Source organism: Lepus europaeus, chromosome 6, assembly GCF_033115175.1.
Source record: "Lepus europaeus isolate LE1 chromosome 6, mLepTim1.pri, whole genome shotgun sequence".
NCBI lineage: Eukaryota > Metazoa > Chordata > Mammalia > Lagomorpha > Leporidae > Lepus > Lepus europaeus.
Genome location: NC_084832.1, coordinates 75512141 through 75529374, shown reverse-complemented (window position 1 = coordinate 75529374; position 17234 = coordinate 75512141). Strand labels below are relative to the sequence as shown.

At 41.6% G+C, this 17234-nt stretch overlaps 1 protein-coding gene across 2 annotated transcripts in view; it reads left to right on the top strand.

The window, feature by feature from the left end:
- The window catches only part of FRY (FRY microtubule binding protein), a 512138-nt gene that overhangs the window by 381755 nt on the left and 113149 nt on the right, over positions 1 to 17234 (top strand). For both annotated transcript variants that reach the window (XM_062194404.1, XM_062194403.1), the window contains 3 exons: positions 4575 to 4729; positions 13462 to 13561; positions 13878 to 14049. In XM_062194404.1, the coding sequence (XP_062050388.1) occupies positions 4575 to 4729; positions 13462 to 13561; positions 13878 to 14049 (427 nt within the window). The remainder of the gene's footprint in view (positions 1 to 4574; positions 4730 to 13461; positions 13562 to 13877; positions 14050 to 17234) is intronic.

Genomic DNA, 17234 nt, shown 5'->3' with positions numbered 1-17234 from the left:
TATTAACTATTTAGGAATAAATCTCAAAAATGTGCAGGACCTCTTACATAGAAATATATAAAGCACTAATGGGAAAAACTGAGAGAATAAATGGAAGAATATACCATACTCATGCATTTGAATAACTAGCCATAAAGATGTCAATTCTCCATTAACATAATTTTTAGATATAATGTCATCTCAAAGTCCTAGAAAGACTTTTGTAGCAACTGTCACATTTCTTTTAATTTTAATTTATTTGCATATCCATTCATTTTTATTTGAATGGCAGAGACACAGAGACAGATGGATAGAGATCCTTCATCCTGATTCACTCCCCAAATTCTTGCAACAAGCAGGGGAGAACTGGGCTAAAGCCAGGAGCCAGGAACTGAATCCAGGTCTCTTATGTGGGTGGCAGAGAACCACTTACTTGTGTGGTTACTGCTGCCTTTGAGAATGAGCATCAGTAGAAAGCTAGAATCATAAATGGAGCTGGGCCTTGAACCTGGACACTTTGATGTGGGGTGCAGGCATGCCAAGAAGCATCTTAACTGCTGCACCAAATGCCTGCCCTAACAAGTTTATTTTAAAATAAATATGTGGAATTAGAATGGCAGATGTCCTAAACAGCACTCTGGCCTCAGAATCAGCACTTAAGGCATTCAGATCTGGCTGAAGAGCCCATGAGAGTATTTTAGGCATGGAAAGCCAAGACACTCTGGAAAAAAAAAAAAAAAAAAAAAGAGGACCTAAATGAAAGATCTCTGTGAGTGAGATCCCAGTAGAAAGAACGGGCCATCAAAGAAGGAGGTACCTTTCTCTGAAGGGAGGAGAGAACTTCCACTTTGACTATGACCTTGTCTGAGTAAGATCAAAGTCGGTGAACTCAAAAGGCTTCCATAGCCTTGGCAACTCATGACAAGAGCCTAGGGAGATTTCTGACGCCATAAACAAGAGTGTCAAATTGTTAAGTCAACAACAGGAGTCACTGTGTACTTACTCCTCATGTGGGATCTGTCCCTAATGTGTTGTCCAATGTGAATTAATGCTATAACTAGTACTCAAACAGTATTTTACACTTTATGTTCTGTGTGGGTGCAAACTGATGAAATCTTTACTTAATATATACTAAATCGATCTTCTGTATATAAAGATAATTGAAAATGAATCTTGATGTGAATGGAATGAGAGAGGGAGCGGGAGATGGGAAGGTTGCAAGTGGGAGGGAAGTTATGGGTGGGGGGGAAGCCACTGTAATCCATAAACTGTACTTTGGAAATACTTGTTAAATATTCATCAAATAAATTTTCATACAAGAAAAAAAAAAGATTGTAAAAAAAATAAATAAATATGTGGAATTAAAAAGGATCAAGAATAGCTAAAATAATTTTGAACATCATAAAGTGAAAACACTTACTTTAATAGACTTATAAACTCACAGTGATTAAAACACTGTACCATTGGCCAAAGAATAAATAAATACAGTGGAGTAAAATGCAGAAGGCAACTGGATAATGGCCCACAAATATATAAGGACATTTCTTTTATATCACAGGTGACATTAGAGCTGTGAGGAAAAGAAGGTTTTTTCAATGAATGATTTTGGTCAGTTAAATAACGATATTAAAAATATATACATAAATTTGATTCCTTTCTTACTCTACTGAGATGCGTTGTAGGTGGATTGTGCATCTAATGTAAAAGCTCAAATACTAAAATTTCTGGAAAATGACACAAAATAACATCTTCTTCCTGGAGGCTAGAGTAAAACTTCCTAAACAGGATGCAAAAATTATTGGCCCTGTGGAAGGAATGAGTAATAACTTTTGTTCTCTAAAATGCATCTTTATTAGTGAAAACAAGCAGCCATAGAGTGAGATGTTGGTATCACATAACCAGGAAAAAGTTCTTACCTAGACTGTATAAAGAACCCCTACAAATTAATAAGGGCAAACTGAGTAAAAAGTGAGCCAGAAACGTAAGTGATTCACAAAAGACATTACTGAAATGGTCAACAAATAGAAGAAAAGGTTCTCAAGCTCATTTGCAAGTAGTTCATTCAGGCTGCTACTGTGAAATACCATAGAGTGTGTTAGCAACAGAAACGTATTTCTTACACTCCTTGTTCATGGACAGCTGTCTCTTGGCTATGTCCTCACATGGCCAAAGGGTAAAGGTAACTAAGGCCAGTCATGAGGACCACTCTCGCAAGATCCAATTACCTCACCTCTAAATACCGTCAGAGTAAATGCTGGCAAAGGTGTGGAGAAAGGGGAATTCTTTTACACTGTTGATGGGAATGTAAATTAGTGCAGCCACTGTGGAAACCAGTATGGAGACTTCTTTAAAAAAAAAAAGTAGAGGCCGGCGCCGCGGCTCACTAGGCTAATCCTCCGCCTTGCGGCGCTGGCACACCGGGTTCTAGTCCCAGTCGGGGCGCCGGATTCTGTCCCGGTTGCCCCTCTTCCAGGCCAGCTCTCTGCTGTGCCCGGGAGTGCAGTGGAGGATGGCCCAAGTGCTTGGGTCCTGCACCCGCATGGGAGACCAGGAGAAGCACCTGGCTCCTGCCTTCGGATCGGCGCAGTGCGCTGGCCTCAACGCACCGGCCATAGCAGCCACTTGGGGGGTGAACCAGCGGGAAAAAGGAAGACCTTTACTCTCTGTCTCTGTCTCTCTCACTGTCTAACTCTGCCTGTCAAAAGAAAAAAAACTAAAAAAAAAAAACAATAAAGGAAAGAAATGCCTGTGTGTATCAGTTTTGCTGCAGATACAGTGTTTTGTCAAACTTTGCTTTGAGTCTTTTTGTGTAAATTGTTAGGAGTTATATACTACTGCAGTTCAGATGATGTGTGACTGTCTTGACTGTATATGGGTAAAGTTGACATCTTTTCATTTCATTGTTGTTTATGGCCCTTGCCTGTATCCCTGATGAACTATGGTCTTTTTGCTTTTCGTCTGTTGAACTCTTTATTTAGTGGAGCATAAGCCTATGACCATAATGTAAAATGAAAATATGTTAGCTCAAAAAAAACTTTTTCTAATAAAATAAAAGGTACCATCACTGTGTATATTTGGGTTTACCATATCAGCTTGGGACAGGCACAAACATTCAATCTATAGCATCAGGGAAATGCAAAGTAAAGCCATTCAGAATTATAAACTATATAACTCAGTTTGTGTAGAGTTCAAAAATAGTCCAAAGTAACCGATGGAGGCAGAAGTCAATATAGTGGCTGCTTCTGGCAGGAGAGAGTACCAAAGTTAGCTTCACCAGGTTGACAATGTTCTGGACTTTGGACCTGGTGGTGACCACACTAGCATATTCGATTAAGATAATTCATCATATATTCATAAATTGTATACTATATCTATTTTATTCTTCAATGTAAACTTTCTGAAGTACAATAAAATCTGGCTGATTATCTTTCAAATCAAACTAACCTTTTAAGGAAATTTAAAAAAAAAATCTCATTTTATTTGAAAGAGTTAGAGAGAGGTAGAGACAGAGAGAGTCTTCCATTTGTCGTTTCACTCCCCAAATGGCCTCAATAGCCAGAGCTGAGCTTATCTGAAGCCAGGAGCTTTTTCCAGATTTCCCACATGGGTGCCAGGGCCCAAGCACTTGGACCATCCTCCACTGCTTTCCCAGGTGCGTTAGCATTGAGCTGGATTGGAGGTGGAGCAGCCGAGACTCGAACTGGTACCCATATGAGATGCCAGCACTGCAGACAGGGGCTTTACACCACTACACCACAGCACCGGCCCCAGGAAGTGTTATTTTTAAGTTGATTTACTGCTGATTACCTAAGCCTGTCAAGGAAACTAAGTTGAAGATGCCTGGTCATCCAGTTAGCATGTCTCTCCCATCTGGGCCAAATCCCGTAAGGAAAAAAGCAAACAAGCCAGGATCGTTGCTTCTCTAGCTGGGTGCAAGTAGCAGGAAGAGTGGGCACCTTCAAGAGAAGCAGGAACATGGTAGGGCATGCGGCCTCCAGGCTCCGGGCTCCTCCTGGACAAATGTGCATGGCCACCGATGATCCTGTATTCCACGGTCAATGAAGCAATCAACAGATAGGAATCCTCTGAATTCTACGTGGGGTGTGTTTCCCTAGGGAAGCCTCCAGTGGAGAAGAGTCTGTTGAGACTGGATTTCTTTGTAAAAGATTGGCAGTCAAGCTTCACATAGTATATTTACTGATCAAGCCTCTTTATCCTCTTGGAAATTTTCCTTAGAAGATTTTGTATACATAGAGGATAATCTATTGTATATTTGATTTTTTTAACCAAGCACTTGTGTTCTTCAGAAAAAAAAAAATGTTAAACGCAAAAAAAAAATATTGCCAAAAATTTACCACTTTTTCAGTGTTAAAATATAGACTATAGATTTAGAGATGGTTAAATGGGGTGTATATATTTCAGTTTTCCATTGTAACATTACACCCTCTTAAAGAAGAATATGTACATTAAATTAATCAAAAGGGATGAGCAGTCTTTGATTTTACTAAATGTATATTGACTAAGCTTGATCTTGTATCTTTCTCTATCACATTGTTTTCTTAATTGTGAATAATTGATTTGCCTCATATATTCAGGTTCATCAACTCGGCTGTGAAGTTGTTGTCTTGCTATTGGAACTCAATCCTGACCAAATAAATCTTTTTAATTGGGCAATTGACCGATGCTACACAGGCTCCTACCAACTTGCATCTGGCTGCTTCAAAGCCATAGCAACTGTGTGTGGAAGCAGGTAGGAATTTTTCTTAGTAGTCATAAGTAGCAGATATTCACAATAGGACTGTTTTGCAATTATCTGAGCAAGTTCTATGAAAATACAAAATGGCCTATGTGTCCCCAGCGGATAAACCGTTGCCTATAAGTTTGCAGTTATGTTTTTTTTCTGATTTTATCAGGGTGAATTGTTGCTACAGCATGCCACCAACCACCACCACCACCACCCCACTGCTTCCCAAGGGGCAGCCAGGGTAAAAAAAGAGAAAGCTCCTGTCCACTGGTTCTCTCCCCAAATGCCTGCAGTGGTGGGGGCTGGGTTTAGGCCAAAGCCAGGCCCCAGGAACTCAATCCAGGTCTCCCACACTGATGGCAGAGACCAGTTTCTTGAGCTAACACAGCTACCTGCCAGGGTCTACATTAGCAGGAAAATGGCATCAGGAGCCAGAGCTGGACATGGAACCAGGCACTCTGATCCGGTGTGCGGGCATCTCGGGCAGGATCTTCACCACCAGGCCGACCGCCCCCCACCCCCAGCATAAATCTTCTAAGTGCCTCAGAATTCACAGTGAAACATTAGATCAAGTACTTGTAAACCATGTTTAAAAAGATACGTTAAAGGAACTAAATAATATCTAGAAGTATTTGTGACAAGTGTGAATTATAAATCCTTTAGCCATCTTCAAACCAAACCCAGAAAATGGTCTACAAATTTTAAAACGCCTTTTGTCCAAAACTTTGGGGAAAAAAAAAAGAAATGGTGACACTGAAAACTCCATAGATTATACTTTCAAAACCACTACACTACAGGGAAGGCAATTGAAGACCCCAGCATCCCATATCAGGGTCACTAGGCTGCATGACCAGTGCAGGCCCTAGGAGGCAGCAATGATGACTCAAGGAATTGAGTTCCTGACCCCCAGTTGTATTCCTGGTTCCCAGCTTTAGCTGGGCCCAGCCCAAGACATCCCCAGCATTTGAAGAATGGATCAATGGATGGGACATTTGTGCATGCTTTCTCTATATCTGTCTGTCTCTTTCTCTCTCTCTCTCCCTCTCTCGCTCTCCCCCTCTCCCTCTCTCTCTCCCTCTCTTGCTCTCCCCCTCTCCCTCTCTCTCCCTCTCTCTGGATCTCTCTCCCTCTCTTCCTCTCCCTCTCCCTCTCTCCCCCCTCACCTTCTCCCTCCTTCGGTCACGTTTCTCAAATATTAAAAAAAAAAATCACTATCCTGATTATGTATAGTGGTCTTTCAATGCTAAGATTTATTGAGTGAAATTTTTTCATAGAAAAGATGAAAGGCTTAATGTAGATTCTCCAAGTTGCATAAAGTATTCACAAGAAATAAGTTAGGTAGCAGGAAAATTGAGAGAATGAAGCTTAAGTTTATTTTTAAAAAGACCCTTCATAGACTAGATTTTTCCTTTCTAATTAAATATATTTAAATAACTATCTTGAGCTATTGGGTGCAGGGAACAAAAGTGAATTTGTTTTAAATTCTAACCTATTATGGGTCTAAATTAATAAGAACAGTGTTTTAAAAGACATCTACTTTCAATAAACCCAAAATGAGCATGCTATTAAAAAGACAAGTTTTTCTTTAAAATATTTCTCCTTCTTTTAAAAAGATAGCAGATATCATTACATGATAAAGCTTTCATTATTCCAAATCTCACTAGCAGAATTTTTACTTCTTTTTTTTGTATGCTTTAATCTCCATAAAAGCTGCAGCAGATGGATACAACCTAAACTGATTTTCCATTCTATTTTATTTCCTGATAAAAGTATTATTGAAAAATTATTTATACTTATAAAGCACTAGCAAAATAACACTGTTGCAAAAAACCTCTTTCCCTGGAGTGTTTTTGTTCTTATTTTCAGATATTTCAACATTTTAAAAATGAAAGTTTTGTCCACATAACCCTTTGATTTCAAAATATGTATTTAGAATCTGTGACTTGGACGTCTTTGACAAATAAAAGTTTCCCCTCTCTGCTGTCCTTCACCCAGTGAACTTGGTTTGAACTGTTGTAGTCAAATTTATTTCACTGCATGGTCATCTCATAACATATCACACTGCATTCGTGTGACTAAATCTAGGTGTTTTTTTTCCTTAGGGAAAACGAATGTTCTGTGAATTTAGCAATATAGTCTCAATTTCAGTAGTATCTCTAGTCACAAAAATATTAGGCCTAAAATGCTCTGTGTTCCAAGTAGATTATTTAAAGAATCCTACTGAGCTATTTAGATTTTTTAGACAAGCATTGCTTATCTATGTACATTTATGATGCTCACCACTCCCAAAGGAAGGACAGAGGGCCGGGGCCCCCATGGCCAGGACCTCACAGCGGCCAACACGTCTGCCATTTCTCACCACAGGCGGGTTCCGAGTTTGAAGTTTCAACTGTGGCCTGAACTTGCTCTTTATCCCCATAAATTCTCAGCCCATGTAGTCTAGACAGGGCTCCAGAAAGCCTTGCACAATCTTTGCACTATGTCAGACATTTTGCACAAATGTCCAGACATTTGATTGTTTTTGAAAAACAATTCTAATGTGTTCAGCATTTACTTGATTTGTTCTCTGTAAGTCTATACCTGAAAAGCAATTAAATACTTTATCTTATGAACTAAGTTCCCGAAGAGTCATATGCAAAATGAATATTTTTAATTTCTTAAGCAAGTTGTCTGTATGGTAACTCCCACAGGCCATTTTCCACAACAAAGAATCTTTCTTGTAAAATAAATAATTTCCTCCTCCTTTTCAAACAGAAATGATCACATGTGGATTTAGTTTTAGGGGACTATGACTGTTTATAAGCAGATTCCTTCATTAAGAAACCACTTACAATTGGGTCAGCTTAATAGACTGAAACTTGTAGGTGCTCTTGTCAACTTTAATTTTCTTCCTTTACTTTTAGAAGAATAAATTACTTATTTTTATATAGTTAATATATCGATCCTCCTGCTCATTAGATGTGATAATGAAAAGGAAATTTATCATCTACATTCTTTTTCCATTTCCTTTGCAGAAATAGAGCTGTGTGTTTATGTGGACATGTATGTTCGTACATGGAGATTAGCTATGTGAGGCTATGCTATGATTCTGATGAAACTGGGAGACAGGAAACCAGAATGGAACTTGAGTAGGACCAGGGAAAGTGAGGATAAATTTGAAAATGTAATATTAATTTTGAAGAAGTTTTCATAAAACATGTTTATGCTTTTCATTAGAACTATCAAATGCTTGTCGGTACTATGATACAGCATGAAAGAAAACAGCTTCCCTGTGAAGCAGCTTTAGTTCAAATAAATATTTGGCTTCTGTGCATGTTCTTACTGACTTCTCCTCAACTCCCTCCCAATGGGATCAGTGCAGAACAGATAAGGAAACTAAAAAAGAAACTAAATGGCTTTCCAAGGATATAAATCATGGTAAATCATATGCTGTATATTTAAAGTGTGGGCCATTTCCAATCACTACCTTAACTCACCAGAATTATCTTCACATTTAACTAAATAGTTAAAATTCCATTGTTTTTATTTTTACCCTCCAACATGATCGTAAAATATGTTTATTAGATATTCTAGAACTATTTTTAAGGTCAAAGTTTTAATTTTCAAAAAAATTTTATTTGGTTTATTTTTGAAGGTAGTTTGTGTTCTCATTGTTTGCATGTTTGTTTTGCTCCAAGTTAACGTTCTATAAATCTTTCTTAATTTAAACCAAACCTAGCAAATTTAAATTCCTAAAAGTAAATGCCCCACATTTTCTTAAGGAAAGAACACTCGTCCATTAACAGGGAAGACAAGAGAAGCTAATGACTCATGAATGCGTATCACACTCTACCCGATCATGCATAGCCTCATTCAGCCTTTTCCACCCACTGGAGTATTTCAGGAGAACACAGGGTGGCAATTTGGGGTCTGGAAACTGATTGTCTTGGGTTCAAACCCTCACACTGCATCTAATCAGGTGTGCCCTGTTGAGCAAGTTACAAATGCTTCCTTGTGGATAAGATGGGGTAAGCTTAAGGATTAAGTAAAGCCATTTCTTGGTCGAAGGCTGAGCACATAGTTAGCACCCCTGTGTAAACTATTCTCCAGTTGTTGGAGGAACAAGGTCATGACATAATCCTCTCCATCAACTAATAAAAACTGTTTCTCTTCAGAGTATGTCAAAGTCATCCCGAGCTTGGTCATTTTGTCCACAGCTAGTAGACCTCTCCCAAATTCTCCAAAATCCCCTCTCTTATCCATTGAAGAAATAGTTTTATGTCTTGTTTGCCTCCTGCATTCTGCTTAACATCCATATTCAGTTCACTGTTTGGTTGCACTGTGTGATAACAGCTGTTACTTCTCTTTAACCCTGTCTCTGTTGAGCAAGTACTGACAGGTGTAGCATTTTGGTTCTAAGCCTGTTTTAAACATCTAAGTGCAGCTTCCTAGTTGTGCTCTTTTGCTTATGTGGAATATTTCTGCTTTCCTTCTCTGGGTTTCTTTCATTTTCTGCTTCTGTGCTGTTCCTGTCCAGGAATTTCATGGCTCAGTCTTAAGTGACTAATTGAGTGCCCTAATTACATGGTCAAGTGTATGGCCTGCATAAGAAGGAGGCTTCGTCTACCCCTTTCCTGCCTTTAAGTCCCTATTCAAACGGCAGTATTTTCTGGGGTTCTTTTCGGTGTAAATATATATTATGAAACCCCAGAGCCAGAGGCAGAGCAGCCCCCGGGCATCTCTGCCGCTGGGGAACTTGGGAAGAAGTTCTTTCTACTTTCTGTAGATACTGCAGTTTGTGAGAGTTCCAAATAAGATGGGCTAACAGCGCACTCACTGTCCTAGTTGGGTTGTCTACAAGGCTGAGAACATTGTGGTCTAGCACTTGAATTCTTTAGAATCAGACACATCTTGGGGTCTAGGTTCCACCCCTTCTGAATGATCTTGGGAGAGTCCTCAACTCTCTGAGCTTGTGGTAAGGCTTAAACAACAAATCTCAGTAAAGGCGTTGGTGCAGTGCGGGGCACAAAGTACGCAGAGGATAACCTCCTTCATCCATCATCATTCGTAGCCCTATCATCATATGGGGGCCTCCCCAATTTCCCAACAAAGACACCACCTGTACACTGTGCTCATTTAAAAATATAAGTCCCAGAAAAGTAATCATTGTAGAATGCAAATAGAGCTATTTTGGAGGGACAATATAGCAATATCTACCAAAATTGAAATAAGTCTTTGCCTCTGAATGATCTTTTCTAGGAATCTTTTCTGAAAAAAATACATTTGGTGTTTGTTGCTCCATAATATTGAGAAATTGAAAGTACCCTAAACATTATCAGTGTATATCAGAGGTTCAATTCCCTAGGAAAGAGACTCTCAGATGGAGATCTGAGTGCATAAAAATGTATTAAGGAGTGTCCTTAAGACTGACATCTATAGGGAAGTAAAACAAGCAAGACTGAGCAGAGAAAAGAAAACCATAATCCGCCCCACATGGCCCAGTGCTGGGAAGCACACTGATTCTCACTCGGGCAAATCTCCTTGGCTAAAGGCACTTTCAGGGAAGGATTCAGCTCAGAGATATCAGCTGCAATGCTTTTGTTGCAGAGTTGAGAACCTCATTCTTAAAACAAGGCCCTCGGTTGCACATCACAGCATCCATCACCAGCATGGTTATTTATGATGCATCCGTACTGTGGAATACTATGCAGATGCTAAGAAGACTGAAGCAAGCCTTAGTGAAAAAGGAAATCATCAAGTAGCACACACATTTGTGTTTAAAATCCTCTGCTTTGGGGAAGGGGTATTTAAGTGGACATGTATGCATATGTCCTGGAATACACATCAAAGTGTTGCCTCTGAGCTAGAACCATAGCAGATGAGAAAGAGAACATAGATGGTTCACTTCTGCATTTTATTCTATACAGCTACCTGTAGCCAGCACCAGCATGCCAGCCTTTGAATGAAGCATCTTTACTGGATTCTTCAGCCCTAACATGTTGCTTGAATCTTTTAGAAGAAAAACGTATTCATGCATTACTGGTCTCATAAAAATGTGCTAGTTGAGTAATATTACATGGAATTCCTTTTTCTTGACTTTAACCAATTCTTGCTCTCTCTCTCACTTAATCAAACGGGATGTCTTCATAGTAGGAATATGATTTTCTAGAAGGGTGACTGTCCTAGAATAGAACTTTTTAGGCAATGTTTTTTTTTTGTTTGTTTGTTTTGGTTTTTTTGTTTGTTTGTTTGTTTTGACAGGCAGAGTGGATAGTGAGAGAGAGAGACAGAGAGAAAGGTCTTCCTTTTTGCCGTTGGTTCACCCTCCAATGGCTGCTGCGGCCGGCGCATCGCGCTGATCCGAAGCCAGGAGCCAGGCGCTTCTCCTGGTCTCCCATGGGGTGCAGGGCCCAAGCACTTGGGCCATCCTCCACTGCACTCCCGGACCATAGCAGAGAGCTGGCCTGGAAGAGGGGCAACCGGGACAGAATCGGCGCCCCAACCAGGACTAGAACCCGGTGTGCCAGCGCCGCAAAGCGGAGGATTAGCCTGTTGAGCCACGGCGCCGGCCATGAATGTTTTTCGAAGGTGAAAAGTGATTTGCAACGATCCAGCACCCTACCTGGGACACACTGGATCAAGTTGGCGACCATGGCACTGAAATGTGCCCGGATATCTTTAAGAATTTCAACTTCTTTGTCATTTTCAGCTTCTAACAGCATGCGGGTCAAGTCCACATATTCTAAGAACAAAGCTCCCAGGGCTAGCATATCCCGTTCTAAGGCTCCGTTTGTGCTGAAATAAAGGAAATGGAAAGTTTTAGATGGTCAGACCACGAGATGTATGGTTTGAACGCACATACTAAAATTTGTTCCTAAACTGGACTGCAGGGTAAACAGCATAAGAAAAGGGGAAAGAGAACATGTTTTGTTTACTTTCCCGAGTTAAGGGTAATATATTTTAAAAAGAAGAGAGAGACCAGTTTGGTAGAGCTATGGCCCACCTGTCACTTATTACACCAGCATCAGCCAGAAGTTGTGTGCCAGCGCCGCAAGGCAGAGGATTAGCCTGTTAAGCCACGGCGCTGGCCGGCAATGTTGTTTTATAGAATTATATAGGATCAAAAGATGGAAATCATAGAAAAAAAAAAAGTTAATGCATTTTTTCACCTCCAAGCTATCTTCTGCTTTTTGAGAGTGGCCTGAAATAAACATAAGGCACTCATCTTCTACATCTAGACCATTCCCTGCTTGTTCATCTCACTGGGAGTTCTTGATTTATCATCACTTTTGTACTGCAAAATAAAGAAACACAATGAGAAGATGTCACCCTTAAATAACAAGAAAAAATTATTTAATCTCCGTATTCCGATTGGTTCTACTGCCAAGGGCAGTACTCACCATGTTCCAGTCCTCTAGTTCCCATCCCATACATACATATAATTACCAAAAGCTGCTGATTTTAACTCCACAGTGGTCTGCAAATCTACCCCCTCCTTTCTGTCTCTAATGTCCCTAAACCCCTCATCAACTGCGTTTTGAGACTCTCTTTTTTTAAAGATTTATTTATTTATTTGGAAGTCTGAGTTATGGGGTAGCTGGGGGCGAGGGAGGGGAAGAGAGAGAGAGAGAGATCAATCTTCCACCCACTGGTTCACCACCAAGTTGGTCACAACGGCCAGCACTAGGCCAGGCTAAAGCCAGGAGCCAGGATCTTCATCTTTGTCTCCCACGAGTAACAGGGTCCCAAGTACTTGGACCATCTGCTGCTTTCCCAGGCACATTAGTAGGGAGCTGGATCAGAAGTGGAGCAGCTGGGACTCAAACTGGCACCCATAAGGGATGCTGGCTTTGCAAGCCATAGCTTTACTCACTATGCCACAGTCCTGGCTCCTTCTTTTGGATTCTTGTAACAGCCTCTGCTCTTAGCTCCTGCAGTCCGTTCTCCGCATAGCAGCCAGGATGATTGTTCAGATAGGAATCTACGAGCCCCCTGCCCCACGGTGAATCCTTCAGTTGGTTCTCTGAAACTTTGAGGATGAAGGCCATGGTCAGTCATCATCTAATCCCACCACCACCATAGCCCCATCTCTTGCCATCCCTCTGTTTCCTTCATTCCATCTACTACACAGAGAGTCATCCCTTTTACAGAGGCTATCTTGCTGTTCCTTGCTTAAAATCTTTCAAAATGCTCTCCTCTCTGCCTGCGGCATTCGCCACTCTGCCCCTCCTGCGGCCTGATGCTTCAAGAATCGTTTTACTTGTACCCTGCTCCGACATAGGTGTTCCTCCTTGGGAGTCTGGGGGCCTGCTGTGGGTTGTATCCCCAGGACTGGACTGTACAGTCTGCCTCCATCACTAACCTGCAGTTCCTCCTACTAACAAACGCTGTGTCAGTACCTCACTCTTACTTCCTGATCGCTGTTTTGCACTTAGTATGTTCAGATGCATCACGTGAAAATAGGAATTGAATGGGCTATTGAGAAACTTCACATACGTCCTCTCCTCTTCTCTTCACTCATATTTGGTTTTCATTAAAATCTGCTGGCATCAGATTTTTGCGGTCTTTCATCCTGGCATTACGATATTCCATTTTAAGTAAATATAGTCACTGTATTCCATCTACTCATAAAATGCAAACAATAGAAGTAAAATTGGGCCTGGGCAGATCATTGGTAAGTGCCTGAGCTTGTTATGCTCCGATTCTCAAGCTTATTAGCCAGGCTATCTTGTAAACGATGCTGTTTATGTTTCTTTTAGGAACTATCCTTTCGACATAGTGACGCTATTAAACCTTGTTCTATTCAAGGCTTCTGACACCAACAGAGAGATTTATGAAATCTCCATGCAGCTCATGCAGGTAAGTATCATTTATTGTTGTGCAAAATTTCCTTCCTTGAACACACACACACACACACACAAACACACTAACAGAAACGGTGTTTGATTGCTGAGTTGCTCTTTATTGATAAACATTTATTCATCTGTGCTTATCATTAGGTGGGTGTGAAGAGTGAAAAACCAATCACTTAATCTTCAGTAAAGAGTAATTAACGTGTGCTTTTCCTCTTATACTATATTCGCTCTGTAACTGCTAGATTTTGTCGAACAGAAATGCTCCAGAGATACCCAGCTAAATTTTCTCATATTTTTCTTCTTGTCCTACCTCTCTTTAGATCCTTGAGGCAAAGCTTTTTGTCTACTCGAAGAAAGTCGCCGAGCAGAGGCCTGGCAGCATTCTGTATGGGACCCACGGCCCGTTACCACCCCTCTACAGTGTGTCCCTCGCCCTCCTGTCGTGTGAACTGGCCAGGATGTACCCTGAACTCACCCTCCCACTCTTCTCAGGTACCGCACAGTAGTCAGTAATGAGATAGGTGAGCATTTCTGGTGCTCCAAGCCATTTCCCTGTTAAAATTCCAGCATAATTTGAGAAACAGAATAGTTGATGCTAAATCCATAGATCAAAATAGTGTATTGGCTAAATCCAGTTACGTATGGAAGTAAAGACTAAAACGACTTTAAAATGTAAAAAAAAAAAAAAATTAATCTAAAGCAGTATAAGTATAAACATACATATGACAAATGCAAAGATGCTTAGAGTACTAATAATACTTCTATATGTATTTTCTATGTAAATTTCCCAAGAAACTAAATACAGCTGAGTAACTTAGTATTCGCAGTTGCTTATATAATTTCTGAGAGTTGTTTGTTCTTGGTCGGGGAGAGAGGCTACAGCTGCCATGTTGCTGCATATATGAATTGTGGAGATTGATTCTTGGCATGCTTTATAAGCAATCTTCATGAATGACTTTTGTGAAAGGCTGTTTTTAAAGAATCGCATTTCTCGGTTAACTTCTTACCTAAGCTCCTGGAGCACCATGTCAAGGGGCAGACTTTGGCCTCTGGAATTCATCCTCTTTTTTCATCTGCCTCACCACGGCCCTCGTGCAGATCCTCTTCAACCCCCCTGCCTCTGACGACCCTGACCAAGTCCATCCTCTGGGCTGCGATCCACATTCCTGGGCAAAGCCAGATCCATACAACACTTCTCAATTCTAACTTCCCGGCCTACCTGTCCTAAACATGAATGTCTGCAATAGCAGCTTCCATTTATCGAGTGTCCTTATGTTTTAGGCTGTACGCTAAGTACTTTAATGGGCGTTGTCTTTATTATACAATCTTTACACCCCAGCAGGCGTGTAGTATAATGGCTCTGGAGTGAGGTAGCCTGGGTTCAAACCCCAGCCCAGTCAGTCACCGGCTGTTTGACCTTGGACAAACCACAGAACATCCAAACTCTTGTTTCCTCATCTTCAATAAGAACTACCTCGCAGGGGAGGAGGACTAGCGTGAGCTCACAAAAACCAAGCAACTGGCCCAGTACCAGCGTGGGACTATCACTAGCAGCACCACCACCACCATTTGTATTTTACAGGCAAGAAACTAAGGCTTAAAGATGATAAATAATTTACTCTAGGGGCTAGCATTGTGGCATAGTGGGTAAAGCCACTGCCTACAATGCCAGCATCCCATATAGGCACCAGTTCATGTCTCAGTTGCTCCACTTCCAATCCAGGTCCCTGCTAATGATCTGAGAAAAGCAGCAGCAGATGGTCTTGCCACCCACGTGGAAGACCAGGATAAAGCTCTGGCTCCTGGCTTCAGCCTGGTCCAGCACTGGCCATTGCAGCCTTCTGGAGAGTTAAGCAGCAGATGGAAAATACTTATCTCCCTCTCTCTCTCTCCCTCTCTATCTATCTATCTATCTATCTATCTATATCTTTATCTCTCTATCTCTTCCTCTCTCTCTCTCTCTCTAACTTTGCCTTCAAACATAAGTAAATCTAAAAAAAAAATTTATTCAAGACCATATAGCTAGGAAGCAGTCAAACCAGAATTAAATCTACAACTGTCTTCCTACAAAGTGATTGCTATAGAATTAGAGCTCTTTAATGTATTTAAAAAAAAAAAAAAACCTCTTTCATCCTTTCAACCCTCTACAGCAATATCACATAATCTCTGACCAGCGTGCTGGGCATTCCCATAAATCCTTGCACTGCACATGTTGTTCTCGATCCTGGGAATGGCTCCCTCCCTCTCCCTAACTCTCCAGCCTCCTTATATATAATTTTGCGTCTACCTCTACCACGCAAATCTCTCTGTTTCAAGCAGAGTTCATCACATCCCTAAATGATGCAGTATACCCGAAACAGTGGGGACACCCAAGAAAGGCTTTTTTAATAAGTTCTTTTTGGAAAACTAAGATTTATTTTTACTCACGTCAACCGAGCTGTGGGTCTTGGGGAAAAAAGAGGTGAATAAAATGGTCCCTCCCGTCAAAGGGCCATAGTGTAGTCATAAAGATAGATGTATATGTATACAGTTATGGCACAGTAAGAGAACAGCTGTTCTAGAAAGAGTATGACGTGCATGGGATGGAAGCTCAGGAACAATCCGTTGTTGGGGTTGGGGTAAGATTTCCCAGAGAAGTTGCTGTCTGAGCTGCAGTTTGAAAGCAGAGTAGAGATTTGCGAGGTGGACAAGTAATGGATAGACATTGCAGGCCAAGAGAAGGGCAGAGGCCTTGGCTTAGAGGTAGGAAATAGCACCACGATGCATTCCAGAGGTCACGGAGAGGTCAGTGTGGCTAACCGAGCATGCAGGGAAGGGGCAAAGCCAGAAATGGTCAGGACCGATGGAGAGGAAGATGACAAGTCTCGGAAGGCCTTGTGTCCTGTGCCAGGGAATGTGTAGGTTGGCCAGTTTCTGAATGTGTCCCTTGAGCCTTCAGAGCCCTGTGAACATGGAGGGCAACCAAGCACGCAGCTGGGGTTTTGAACGTCACTCATGAGTTCCAAACCAGAAGGGGGTGGGGGAGCCAAGATCAGCCTGTGTTCTGTAGAAAGACTGGCTTCAGGGTGGAGGGCGGATTAGAGAAAACCCAACCTAGAGAGAAGATACCAGTTAGGAAACGATGACCGATGACCGTGATCCAAGGAGGAAATGCGAAATGCCCCCGTGAGACCCCTGTGAGAGCGGAGGGGAGAGACAGGAGTCACAAGGTGCTGGGGTGGTGCACCAGAGAGAGGGCCTGGTGCGTCCTCTGGTGGTTTGGTGGAGAACAGCCACCAAGAGAACTGACAGAGTGACAGGAGAGGGTTAGGGTGTGGCGCAGATCGCACGCTCAGCCTGGGATGTTGAATGGGGACCTCTGCCAGGAATCCTCAGGTATAGACAGGCCTGGACTCAAGGGAAAGCTAACATTGCTGCTCCTAGAAGAATAGGAGGGTTTAGGGCCAAGGGCACGGTGAGATTAGGAGCAGAGAGAGTGCAAAAGTGAGAACTTTAAAAAAAAAAAAAAGATTTATTTGAAAGTCAGAATTGCAGAGAGAAGGGGAGAGATAGAGCTTCCATCTGTTGGTTCACTCTCCAAATGGCTGCAATGGCCAGGACTGGGTCAGGCTGAAGCCAGGAGCATTTTTCCCAGTCTCCATGTGGGTGCAGGGGCCCAAGTACTCCGGCCATCTTCC